This window comes from Fusarium keratoplasticum, chromosome 3 (genome assembly GCF_025433545.1).
Source record: "Fusarium keratoplasticum isolate Fu6.1 chromosome 3, whole genome shotgun sequence".
NCBI classification, from domain to species: Eukaryota; Fungi; Ascomycota; class Sordariomycetes; order Hypocreales; family Nectriaceae; genus Fusarium; species Fusarium keratoplasticum.
In genome coordinates this window covers 4,996,422-5,009,591 of record NC_070531.1, presented here as the reverse complement: position 1 = coordinate 5,009,591, position 13,170 = coordinate 4,996,422, and the positions used below count along the sequence as shown (strand labels likewise).

The 13,170-nt window shown below is 50.2% G+C and overlaps 3 protein-coding genes across 3 annotated transcripts; 1 reads left to right on the top strand and 2 right to left on the bottom strand.

The window, feature by feature from the left end:
- Positions 1-377: 377 nt before the first annotated feature.
- Positions 378-1,526, bottom strand: NCS57_00483500 (uncharacterized protein; the record flags this gene model as incomplete). The annotated part of the gene is made up of 1 exon (XM_053054782.1): positions 378-1,526. The coding sequence occupies one exon, from the start codon at positions 1,524-1,526 to the stop codon at positions 378-380; it is 1,149 nt and encodes a 382-aa protein (XP_052916942.1).
- Positions 1,527-7,351: 5,825 nt separating this feature from the next.
- NCS57_00483400 (ABM domain-containing protein) lies at positions 7,352-7,788 on the top strand (the record flags this gene model as incomplete). Its single annotated transcript, XM_053054781.1, has 3 exons — positions 7,352-7,533; positions 7,582-7,609; positions 7,663-7,788. The coding sequence occupies 3 exons, from the start codon at positions 7,352-7,354 to the stop codon at positions 7,786-7,788; spliced, it is 336 nt and encodes a 111-aa protein (XP_052916941.1).
- A 2,953-nt stretch (positions 7,789-10,741) lies between these two features.
- On the bottom strand, positions 10,742-11,540 carry NCS57_00483300 (uncharacterized protein; the record flags this gene model as incomplete). The annotated part of the gene is made up of 2 exons (XM_053054780.1): positions 10,742-11,215; positions 11,289-11,540. The coding sequence occupies 2 exons, from the start codon at positions 11,538-11,540 to the stop codon at positions 10,742-10,744; spliced, it is 726 nt and encodes a 241-aa protein (XP_052916940.1).
- Between the last annotated feature and the right edge of the window lie 1,630 nt (positions 11,541-13,170).

The following is a 13,170-nucleotide window of genomic DNA, read 5'->3' as shown; positions in this document are numbered from 1 at the left end:
ACGTTGAGACGTGAGGGGAGCTAGCCCCGCTCCCCCGGGATGATGGCATCGTCGCCATCGGGTGGCTTGTCTCTCGGTCTCCGTTCCTGGATCCTCCTGTCTGACCTCGGCTGGCGATTTCCAGTCTTTCGTGGTTCCTGCTCGTGCATGTCTGTGTATCAAGACGTAGCTCAGGACAGGGCCGGCTTCTTCCAGGGACGTTTCAAAAGTTAAGACAATCGGTGCAAGGTCTATATATTACTGAAAGTCTCTGCTTTGACTGCCTTGGACGACATGCGCATTCGCGTGGAGTGTGTTCCGACATCTTGATCCTCCTGTATTAATTAAAACAGACATGATGCTAATAATCCATAATGTGGAGCCCCGCTGCCCGAGTCTCACGCATGAGTATCATCTTTGTCTCCAGGGCGGTCGATGTGTCCACTATCATCTCTATAACCAAAACCTGGTCTTACTATAGACCGTGATCCATGTCGAGGCTGAAAAGGTCTCCCCCCATCGCTCTGCCTTCGACTGCTGTGCATTCCACCGCTGCATTCCGTGCTCTGGAGGCATGAACTGCACTTGCGACCTTGGGTGACGACTATCAACCGGTTGAGGATGCTGAACTCGATCTTTAGCTTGACGCTGTAGGCAAGAGCTTTGTAACTTGTTTGTAGGTAGTAGAGGTTGGCGTATTCGAAAGCGAGGATGGTGATGTCCAGAATGACGACGATAACGCTCACTGCGATGAGATGCCGCATCACATCGCGAGATTCATTCCTCCCTGTGACGGCATCGATGCGTAATATTTTCATCGTCGAATAGATGTAAAGTCCAGATATAATCATCTCCTGGATGAAGAAGATGGTGACCTGAATCTTCTCGTATATGGAGTATGGCGTGATGAAAGGACCCGGGTTTGAAGAATTGGCGCCGTAGACCATGACGGTTGTTGGAACGTAGCAAATGACTGCATTGACAATGATCATAATCAGGACCGCTTTTAACCAGGCTGGCTTCCGCAAAACGAGATGTAACCGTGAGTACAGCACCATGGACTGCCCCGTCACCAAAGGCCACCATCCCACCACGATCAGCGTGACGTAAATGTAGCTGTTGGTGTTGGGCAGAAAATTCTTGAGAAGAAACCCGATAGAATAAGGCGGTATGCCCCATGTTGCCACGACGAAACTCCAAAAGTAGAGACCGCCTTTTCGCTTGAACGTCGCGAGGATGATAAAGTTGAGCTCGATGAAGTTGTAGAGGGCGATGCCGAGGAATACGGCGACGACGATGGCGTCTGTGCCGGTCGCCGAATCCACCTCGGTCATGTCTCTCACGGCCCTCGCTACCACGGCCTCGTTGATCGCCCTGGGTGATGAACCAGGTAAAGTCTGCGAGAAGATGGGAGCCATGAAGCAAAGGCCCGTGTGAACAACCACCTTGTTGGGGAGCTGATGATCCTCATGAAATGCACTGAGAGATGTGAGCAAAGTGCATCTTGGTGCCGTATTAGAGAGTGAGACAGGGCGTATACCGACCATGTGTGATAATGAGATGTTTACCCAAGATATTCCCTCATAGTGTTGCAAACAGTCTGTCATATGGCCTGCGGACGACCCGACTAGCGGCGGGGCATAACAGCTCTCTTTTCCGGGGTAAGCGACGAGATTCACAAGCAAACCCCCAAAGCGAATTGCTTCCTTTTAGCCACTTGGTAATGCCAAGCATCAGCAGAGCCAAGACGCACGAAGCACTGCAACCTTTCTCTGGGCAGCCCAATAAAGACCTGCCCAGTGACAGCAGCCACAACTCTCTCAAGTCTTGGTTTGGGCAGGTCGTGGAAAGTTTCGTGTGCGAGGACAGGAACTCGGCAAATCACGTTGGTGCTCCCGCTGTAGATCAGTGCGTTTGGCCTTCTGCACCAGGACCAGTCTGGCCTGACGCGGGTTCTAGACTTTGAGCGCCGTTGAGAAACAAATGCGGTGACAAGTTGTTGCATCCTATCACGACACCCGGATTGACAAGGACCCGGGTTCCAGGCTGTTGAGATGGTGTGAAGGAGGCATCCTCGCATCGCGCGGGGTCATGAGGCTGATTGACGCGACACCACCCTCGCTTTGGAATCGTCGTGACCCACGGACATTGACCTTCGATTCAAAGCCACGGATAAACCATTCTCTCAAGACTGACGGCATCAGTAGTCAGCTGGGCACCAGTGTCATCCAGGGCCAGCTTCTTCGAAAGAACGGAGCCACGTGCCCAATCTCCCGTATCACGTCTCTCGAGACTGAAGACGAAAGCCCAAATAGTGGCTTTCTAGCGTTTGCGCCACTGCAACTGTCGCGGCGGAGACGCGGACAGTTGGAGCTTTGACCTCGACAGTGCATTTAAGGCTGAGCCACGTCTGCCTCTTCCATCATCACCGAGGATTCAGCCGATGGTGCATATGCATTGAAGCTGTGGCTATCGTATCCGCCGTCCCCGCCTGCCATCATTGCTCGACCGCCGCGATCTTGCATCCTACTGCGATAACCCTGCCCTCTTGTCGCGCTTCTCTAATCTCTATGGTGTCTGTCTTGGCTCTGCCCTAACACTGTCATGTGAGATGAAGGGCGCCTAGGGCTGATCGTTCGATCGCCGTTACTACCCTCTCGTGCTTGTTACATAATAACGCTCAACAAGTTGAAGTCAAAGGCAGTTTGCCCTGGTTGCTAATTTGGCTCGCATATCCTTAGACCCGAGAAAATTGGCAATTACTTGGCTTCTCTTGGCTTCTGACGTCGAGGTTTGCTACAAACATAAGCTGCCTCCTGAACGCCAGCGCATGTCATCGAGGAGGATACTAACGTTAATGTGGAAAGGTAAGGCGCTCTTCTGTAGAGCTGCATAATAGGTTTGATCTAGGCAGCATTTCGGGGATGAATATTCAGAAACTGCCCGAATAGACTGCAACCCTCTCGCCCAGGCGGCCTTAAGCTCTGGGTACTAGCCCATAATGTGTGCTTCCAGATGCTTCCATTGTGCACTCGTATTGCACCCAATCAAGACAATATTGCGGCGAGCGTGACTTCTCCTAAAGAACATGTTTCATTGTGCTCGATTTCTGTCTTGATATGGCAGCTGTGTCTTGTTTTGATAATCTGTAGCAAAAGCTTGTCCTTGTGTGGTGCTTCATAGATACACAGACAGTGTGACCTCTCACCTGATCTCTCCTATCAGATCTCGTCCTCGGGCCCCTTCAAAACCCAGCCACGCCTCTTGAGCCCCGTGCTGAGCTTTCCAACCACTTCCGTAGCTCCGTCAGCTATTTTCTTAAACTCTTCATGATAATTGCCCTCTGTGCTGTCTTCGACTGACGCTCGTTCCTCTGAGTTAATGGCAAACAAGACCGGTAGGAGTGATGACTTTGTCACCCCCAAGCGTGAATGAGCTGTTTTTATGATAACGGCAGTGACAAAAATGACTGTTAAAAGAATTTGGGTGCCCAGAAGTAGTAGCCATGACCATCTAACCTTGACGAATGTGACGGGGCCTAGGTTCTCGCCTTTGAGTCTGCCATAAGTTTCCGCCCCCCTATATGACAAGAGTAGATCAGTAGGCAGGAAGAAAGTTCCTTTTTGGCTGTACTTACTCTCTGTATTCATTATTTATAGCGATTCTATATAGAAGCCGGTTAATTAAATGGCGATACCCTCGTTTTTCGATTCACTTACCCCCTTGAAAGACTGGCCGCAATGTTGCGCGACACATTTGCCACCACCCCCATGACCGGATCTGGCACCCCGTTTGGCAGTCCAATTCGACTCTCCAAGAGGGCATTTTTAAGCGAATATGCAAATCGGGTCGCTGGCGCTGCCAAGCCATCTCCACCACCGTATCCGTTGTACGTGCCATTCAGCACCGCCGCGAGGGCCTGGCTCATTATAGACCGACCTTTACCGCCGATCGGGAATTTCTCCTTGCTGTCGTCAGGTGGGAGGATGTAAGTAGTGTTGATAAGCTGATCCCCGAGGAGCTTGACTTTGACAGGACCGAGGACTGCCTGCGCTGACGAACCAACCCGTTTCTGTGATACGACGTTTTGGCTCATCGTTACGTTGTATCTGTTCACGCATAGGTGAAAGAGAACCTCAACCACGGCAGGGGGTGTGCTGCCCGAGAAATAAAATACCAAGAGATTCGTGAGCGTGGTGTCACTTAGTTTAGATGAATTAGCTTCGTGGGAGATGGGGCCGTGGCCACTAGAGAGCCAGATGAAATCTGTTCGAGACGTCCGCTGTGGCTCTGCGTCGAGGAAAATGCCATTCGGCAAAGAAATGTTGACCATTCTTCCGTCCTTCATCTCAAAGTTCAGCTGATCTGTGACGTGCCATGCTTTGGTGCAGATCTCCAGTGTGTTGAACATTGGCCAGCGACACTCGTTAGTGGCGCAAAAAGGTTGGCTGATGTCAATTTCGTCATCGATGGGATAGTTGAGCCCTGTATATATCTCGCCGGAAATTCTTTCAGTGAAGAACTCTGATAATCTGGATGTTAGCTGCTGTTGGCCTTTCGAGTTTGTACCCTCACCTTCCCAGAACTGATCGTCGCTACTAGAAAAGAACTCGGTGGCTCGAAGAAGATTGGCATCTGGGAGGCCCTGCAGCGATTCAAGCCGGGTTGGATATGTCACTACTGACTGAGTCAGCGTTGATGTGAGCACAGAGGTAGTCATAACAAGGGCGGGCAACACCGCCAGGATCCTACACTGTCAGTTGATTCAGGAATTAAACCATTGAGAATAAATTTTATAGGACCAAAAGACTTACCAAGCCTTAGTTTGCATTACAACGAGCAGTTTGAGGGTTCCCCAAGCCCCTCGGCTAGCCTCGTCAAAAGCCTGCAAGTCAGCCAACGGTCTCTCCTCTTGATACCATAGCCATTTCAACTGCGAAATACTTTCGCATATCGGTATGATGAATCCTGTACGGCTAATGGTAGCCAGTAAAGCAATGATAGTGTTGATAGTCAGTCCGAGCGGCCACTTGGGTAGAGGCTGGCCGTTGAATTTGTTCAGGACAATGACTAGTGCGACGAAACAACCAAAGCTAACTATTGACCAGAAGATCTCCAGGTACCAGCCAGACAAGGTACCCTGCCATCTGGTTTTAGAAAGTATTTGTTCTATTGCTGCAGTGGGTGCCGACTTGAACAATGTCGAGCTTAGGTCGGAGGAGGCCTCGCCGCCATCGCGTCCTGAACCGCGTTGAAGAGGATCCTGCGTATGCGAGGTTGAACTTCGTCGGAAATAATGACTTGATGGAAGAGATAGTCTTGTTAGATCATCGTTGCCATCGTTAACTGATGGTATGCCAAGGTTTTGTCTCGGATCCGAGGCCTATTGATATCAACATGCAATCCACATCATCACAAGCCGGGACAACACACATCTCCACCAACCGTTGTCGCCAGCGGGCTGCAGCTGGACCCAGAAGGTGAATGGCCATGGCAGTCCATCACAAGTGGCAAAAGTTTGGACGCGACTGTGAACTTGGATGATAGTTTTATTGTTGGGCTGCAAATGGTATGTCGTGTCATAGCGTCAAGGATTGAATAAGAAAGGCCGTTCCCGTTTTTCAAGACATTCTCGACGCGAACCACTGTTGGAAATGCTGCCTTGGCATATCTAACGAGGCGGTGGCTGAGCCTAACAAGCCGGGCCACGACTATTTGGGGGAGGGGCTAGGCTGAGTGATTCAGCTCCTTGACTGGTTGAAAATAATGAAGGAGGGGTGTTGACTGCGAGCTGAACTTCTAGCTGCATATCAGCTCTTCCAGCTCAGGCAAAGTACAGTCTACCGAGACCCAACCTCTATTTCCCAAGTGACATGGCAAGGCATTTTAACGCTGAGTAGTGGTTACGCGCCACAATGTGAAGACTCCTGGCTCGCCTTATACTCTTTGACATGGTTCATTCATAACATATGTCCTTCAGCCCTAATAATTGCTCATATCGCTCAACGCAGGCCCGACTACCGCCCTGGTTTACCATTGGGACATATCTTGAAACCACCAGCCTCTTTCGGCATCTGCACTTGACTCGATGACGCCTGATATTGACTGCTCTTTCTTGTAGACCTTGCAACTAACTATAATGTTTAACTCTCTTCATGTCAAGTGTTAATTGATACACCAGCGAGTCTTTCTGCAACCGAAAAGTCTAACCGTGACTCAGATGATGAAGTTTCTCTGGAGCTTATTAGAACCAGGTATTGATATCCGTTCTAATCCCTAAATACGTCACTAATCTTCATAATTCACACTTTTGCCCATATCGTCAGTCATGGCGGCCACATTCAATCGGTTTCGCGAGCTGCCCAGAGAACTGAGAGACCAGATCTGGAAGTTCGCTATTCGGAACTCGCAACCAGGCGTACACATCTTTCGGATTTACAACACTCGCGAGGAAAATCACACTGGAACCCGGAACCTTGTGTCTTTCTTTCGTGCTTATCCCGAACATCGCCTTGCCGAACCTTCACGGGACCGATACTTTCACAGCATCGACGTCAATTGCAGTGAAAGCAATGTGTCAACGTACTTGATCGATGGCGGACTGTGGACAGCCTGCAAAGAGTCAAGACTCATAATGGAAAAGCAATTTAGAAGCTCGGAATGGGATCATTGGTGCAGACATCGCAGGAGAGAGCGGTACCCATGGATACTCCCGGCGGATTCGACATACTGGCAACTGGTTATCTTCCCATATCGGTTAGAAAGTGGATGATGCTGCGCCTAAGATTTAGCTGTAATTTGTGATTAATAAGCCACCATACTGGTCCCCAGATCATGATTTGCCCTGTTGTGAAGTCCCTGTGAGCCACTTATAGATCTCGTGGTAGGATGCGGCTAAATGCGTCAGCAGACCTCAAATCCAGGGGCTTGGCTCACCGATGCATGATGGTTAATTGGATCGGAGTTTGGAGGAAAACTCCGAGATATGACCAAGTAAGCCTGAGGTGGTACTCCATGGAACTCCGTGCGACTCCGTGCGATCCTTCAGCTCCGCCAAGTCCGGAGACCTTGTTTTGACGTGGCTACCTGTCAGCCAAGTCCGTCAACAAGAAGATGGCCTCCTATTATTAGGTTCATCGCTGGTAAAATCTTTAAATGTTTAGCCAATAACGAGTAGAGAATATTGATAGGAAGTTCCCGAGGAGGAATGGTGGTTTTGATTCTTACGCTTAATAATGGAACCTGATGATCAATCACCATGGCGTTAACCGAAAAGACTTGCATGTGCTTGGGGGCTGATTGATTTCTCAAGTATTTGAGAGAGCGCACGCACTCCTTACAGTCGTCGAGCAACTCTTTCAATCCATGCAACATGACATCCAACCGAGGTATTAGCCTTCACGTCACCGTCTACGTCGACCCTGAGAACGTATCCAAGTTTTTGGAGCACTTCAAGCCGGTCTATGACAAGGTAGTCGCAGAGCCAGAATGCACCTTTTTTGAAGTTTACCAGTCGCCTGAAGACCCAGGCACGCTTCACTGGGTTGAGAACTGGTAAGTACCCGTCTTTGATGACACATCGTATCGTTAACATATTTTTAGGAGCCAGACAACTGATTGGCTATTAAATGTTTGACAAGAGTCTTGTCTCTATTACCTGTTGCTTGCTAACATCTCCTCTAGGTCCAGATCCCCAAAGATTATTACAAAGAGTACTTTGCTGCCACGGAACCCATGTTTGTCAAGCCACGGGAGTTCAAGGTTTATAACCGTCTTGGGTCTCCGTACTATACGGCTAAGGAGAGGTAATTGTTGGTAGACTAAATGGCGGATTGATGAGGGACTGAGAATAGAGAGGACATAATAGGAGTGCTTGCCTACCTGAAAAGAATGGTCGTTGTGAATATTATGCATAATTATCCTATGTGTATTCAATGGACACACAAGTTCCTCTGCGGGTGTGAGCCCGTGGTCGACGAGGACAAGTGTACCAACATGAAGAAGTGCTCTGGCGTGGTAAAGAAGCAAAAGTACTTCTCGTTACTTCTCGTCAGGTAACTGCTACGAGTGCGCCACCCAGCATGTGAGCTTGCCCATACGCTGTTGGGGACAATGAGCTAAACTGCGTAGAAACCTCTGCGCGTTTGAATCGGTTGAGGGACAGACGGACCATGGCTGTGGTATTTTCCCCGTGAGGTTTTCCCATTGTCCTACTGCGAATGCAGTGGTCTGTGTTGGCTCGTCTGAAGACTGGCGTGGTCGGATTCTCCAAACGTGACGAAATTTATTATGGTTAATAATTACTCGATATCACCATGTTGCAAGGTTTTTTCATACCGCTGCAAATCTTGAGGACTTCAAGATCACACGAAGCGAGATGCTTTTGGTGGCGGTCTCGGGTCGATTTCCTCCGCTTGTGAAGCGGGATATCTGCTTCAGATAACCCTGCGTGGCCAAAGTCTATCAATGTGAATTGACCATCTTGATCCAGCATGATGTTTGTCCATGAAAGATCGTAGTGAACAACACCTGCGTCGTGGACATGACGAAGCACCTCCAACATGTCATGGTAGTATCCCGACACCTCGTCATGGGCTATGGGCTTTAGCTTTATCATTCTGAAGCCGAAAATGCCATCCTCGTCCTGAAGCGGCTCAGCCGATGTTCGTACAACCCGTGCTTTTGGCCGTCTTGTCGCTAGATGCCGGAGAAGAGAGAATTCGTCCGCAATCATTTGTCGCTGCCGGTTATCGATGGCGACTTTGCAGATGGGGAAGCCGTCCAAGCTATCAGCAAGTAATCAGATGTGCGAGCTTGCGCCGTGAGCGATTGCTCGAGAGCGAGACCATATGGCATCGACGGCTGAACTATGCAAGATTTGCTCAATAGTCACCCCAGTCTGCTCCGTCAAGCTGGGGAACTCATCGAGGCTTGGTGGCTTGAGCCAGCTTCCGGTCCAACAAACCCGGAATTCCCCGTGCTGAAACTCGACGTTGAATGCGCACCTCCCTTGGGAGGGATAGATGTCGGTGATGCGTTGTGCGTCCATTCTGTGAGGATGGGGTTTTGCTAGGAATGAGTTTCATAAAAGCAGGGAGACGTCAACTTGTGGCTCGGGGCGGTGATGCCTGAGGCAGCAATTTATCGTCTCTGGTATCAACTCAGAGTTGGTAGAATTCATCAAGAGTAACCAAGGGTAAGGATAAAAAGCACAAAATAGGAGCATAAACCACAGTCAATGCCAGGCTTGATTGTCTCAAATAGAACGAATATTAGGCAACAGGATCGCTGCTTCCAAAGAGTCACGTGGATCCAGATCCATACCACTGTTGATTGACTGTCTGCTCTGACACTCCAACTTGGATCGATCATTTCAATTTCTGACCAACAACCTGGAAACTCAATGTCTCTTGAAACCCTCCCGATCAAACTCATCGAATCCATTGCCGACAATGTTGACTCTGGCGCTGACCTAAGTGCCCTCAGCCGCACAAGCCGTCTCCTGTATCAGATTCTCGATCGGTGTCTCTACAGGTTTGATGTAAGAGGGGGCAGCGACAAAGCGCTCTTTCTTAGCATCGGTAAAGGATGCTGCTCAGTCTTGGAAAAGACAATACAGGGCGGAGCCGATCTGAACAGTTTAAACGAATGGCTCCCTGGTGCTCGTTTCACCACATCACTCGCCTTCGCCGCCGGAACAGGTCATGTCGAGATTGTCAAACTACTTTTGAAACATGGCGTCCACCCAAACCCGGTCAGGTGGAAAGAAATACGACAAACACCATTGAATGCAGCCTCTGGGAAAGGGGATTACGCGATTGCCAAGATTCTCATCGAGGCTGGAGCTGATGTACATGTCACATTCGGTGAGTAGTGTGGATCGCTAGCACTTTGCGCGGCAGCGGGCTGTTACGACCAAGATGACGACCTTGTACGACTACTCCTCGAGAACGGAGTACTTGACGGCTCCCCCCAGGAGTACAGAGGAACATATGCACTAGAAAAAGCGATATTGTACGGAAGCCCTTCTCCAGGAAAGCTTCTCCTCCAGGTGGGCGCTAATCCAGTCTTCAGGGCCTCTGACGGTTAGACTCCAGTGATGTTAGCGATGGAAGCGGGATTTGAAGATCTTGCCTTTTTGTTTCTGGAAATGGGTGCCGACCTGGAGCAAACATGCAACGGAAAAGGTCTGGTATGGTATGCAGTGTGGCATAGCTGCGCAAATATCCTCAAATATCTCTTGGAAGGAGGTTGCAGTGCAAATGATGATACCTCTCTCCTAACTGCAGTATCTGGTGTACTTGCGGGACGTGTGATGGCACACCTTTTACTCGCCGCCGACGCAGGTGCCCGCATAGAGCAGCAGGATGAGCAGGGGCGGACCCCTCTCAGAATTGCGTATGAGGATGGGGATAAAGATAAGGTGGAGCTGCTATTGGAGAGAGGAGCCTCGATGGAGGGAGCTAAAATTAATAAGGACTTGCTGGATAACCTTGATAATCCCTTCGACATTTTGCTTTGAGATAGGGGCTCTTGTATCTATAGCTTAGATGGAACGAGTCTTCTACTGCAGGAAATAGAAAGACCAAAAAAGAGGCCACTGTGTTAGAATTGGGATATGATGCTATGATGTGTTGATATTGTGTGTCTTGATATAGTTGAAGCCCTGCCCTTGATAGGATAACTAAGCCAGAAGACAGCTGCATGATCCACTCCTTCATCCAACTCTTTGGTGCCGAATCTGACTTCCTCCCAAAACCCCTCAAAATGCCAGCATAGCACCAAAAATCAGAGCGAAGAGCGATACGCAGACGATTGGGCCAGTGACCTGTGGAGCGGCCGCCGGGACACTGCTTGCGGAGGCTGCAGCTGAGCCCGACGGAGTCGAGGTCCTGGTGCTTGACGACTCAGAGGCGGTGGTTTTCGTGGTAGATGCGGACCCGGTGCTTGACGACTCAGAGGCGGTGCTTGACGACTCAGAGGCGGTGCTTGACGACTCAGAGGCGGTGGTCGTCGTGGTAGATGCGGCCCCGGTGTTGGATTTGCTGCTGAGGGTGCCACCAAACGCAGCCTTTGGGCTGGTGCTCTTGTCAGTCTTTGCTGCAGCGCTCTGATACTCTTTGAGCGTGTCAGAGCCCTGGTTGATAACACCTGCCATTCCGGCCTGGCAATGGCCTTCAATGCCGCAGTAGAAGAAGATGGGATCAGTGTTGTTGACAGTGATTGAGAAAAATGACTTGCGAGGGAAAGATTAGCCGTGGAACAAATAATGCTGGAGTCGACGCAGTTGTGAAAGAATGGAGGCTTACGTTTCCACTCGCAGGAAGATCACCAGAATAGAATCCTCCACTGGTAACTGGAGTACATGGCTTGTTGAAGTCGCCGGCAACAACCGAGTGCATGGAGTCAAAATGAAACTCGATGATGTCTCCCTTGGCAGCACTAATGGTATCCGGGGTGTATTTGAGCCCACCCTTGCCAACCTCAACCCTGTGAGTTGTGGCAGATGCCCCTACAGCAAGCAGGGCGAAGAGAGCGACGCTGAGGCTCGTGAATTGCATGTTGACGATCTGAGAATACGTCCGTTGACTATGATAGTAGTCTTGGCAAAGCTTCACCGGCACCGATGCACAGGCGCCAGTTAATATATATAGGTGTTTCTAACCTTGGGGATGCCGTATCGTAACGCTCGCTCGCATGCCCTGATGATCGTGGCTGGCTGCCGTCGTGTGGTCAACACGCCGCGGCTTGCGGGCACCAATCATTGCCTTGACGGTTCATTAACGCTAGAGACTCTGCCATAGCGCCTCTCGTAATCCTCCATTGCTCCGCCCCTTTTGCCTCGTATTTTGCTGTCAAGGTTCTGACATTTGCGGTGGGCTATGACCTTTGGGTGTCGTTGAGATGCCGACAGGCCGGTTTGGGTTGTACTGGGCCGTTTCAGCGAGCCTGTGGTTGCAGGCGGCCGCCTAGCAGTGCAGCCCTATTGATAGAAATGCCTATTTTGATCTCATCATTACCGCTAGCGCCGGATAATGAGCTGCCGAGCCGTTGCAGTTCCTGGAGTCGGGCTGATCCTCTACCCGCCGCAAATTCGGTTGGTGGTATTAGACGGATCGGTCGGCTTCTCTGACAGTGTAGGAGGTAAGAAATTAACAAGATTATGTTGGTCCTTATAATTACGCGCTCGGACACTTGATTATTGGCTGTATAGGTATTGAACAGTAGAAGTTGACGAGAGGCCTATGCACGTAAACGGATGTGATTGAGCAAGTTCAGGGTCTGACCACAGCAGCAATTTCCAGGTTATGTTGAAATAGATGAATGGATAGCCATCCAGCAAAAACCCAAGTCCGCCCATGGCTATCGCGTGCAGTACCCAGCTGTGGCAACCTAGAACGATAGTTCGTTTTCACTGTCTAGAAACTCGACATGTTTGATGGCACAAAACAGCTGTAGATCCTCTCCAAAGCTGTCTCCGTACCGGACCATCTCCCTCGGCTTGTCGTCTAGACTGAACAGGCTGTTCCCGACTTTGATGGTCTTACCATCACGCTCGGCTGGCCATACCAATCAAGCGACGTGACCTCCTTCACACTGTCGGCCATCCCACGTGTCAATGTGAATGGTCATTCCCTGTGCGGTAGCATGTGCGGTAATATCAGTGGCATAAGTCTTGGAGACTACGACGACCGCGCGACTGTGAGAGCTCGGTGAACCAAACAACCACCATCGGAGGATTCCTGAAGCGTTTCGCAGAGGCGACGGATATTTTTGCGTCCTGGGTCGCCGTATGCCCACTGGGGTTGTCACTGGCGTCATGGGAAGCCGTGTTGGAACGGAATTTTGCCGTTTGGAAGCACAATAACACTTCCATTGATATACCGCGTGCCGTGAAAGAAAGACTTGATCCACAATTAGATTACTGACCCAGAAACAGACGCAAGGCTAAGGGCCACACGGGGGTTATTGTTGGGTGTGGTTTGCAAGCGCTTCAATCCGTAGATGAAGGTGGGCACAAGTCAAAGAAGCTGCGAGAAAGCCTTCTCAGCCGTACCACAGAAGTATAATAGGACATAGTCGATAATAACTGGTAAGCTCGGGAGTGGCATTCGTCCGTAGTTGCTCCGTCGTCATCGCGTTCGTCATCTCCGTTCTACTCCGGAAGCGAAACAAAAGGCGAAACCGAAG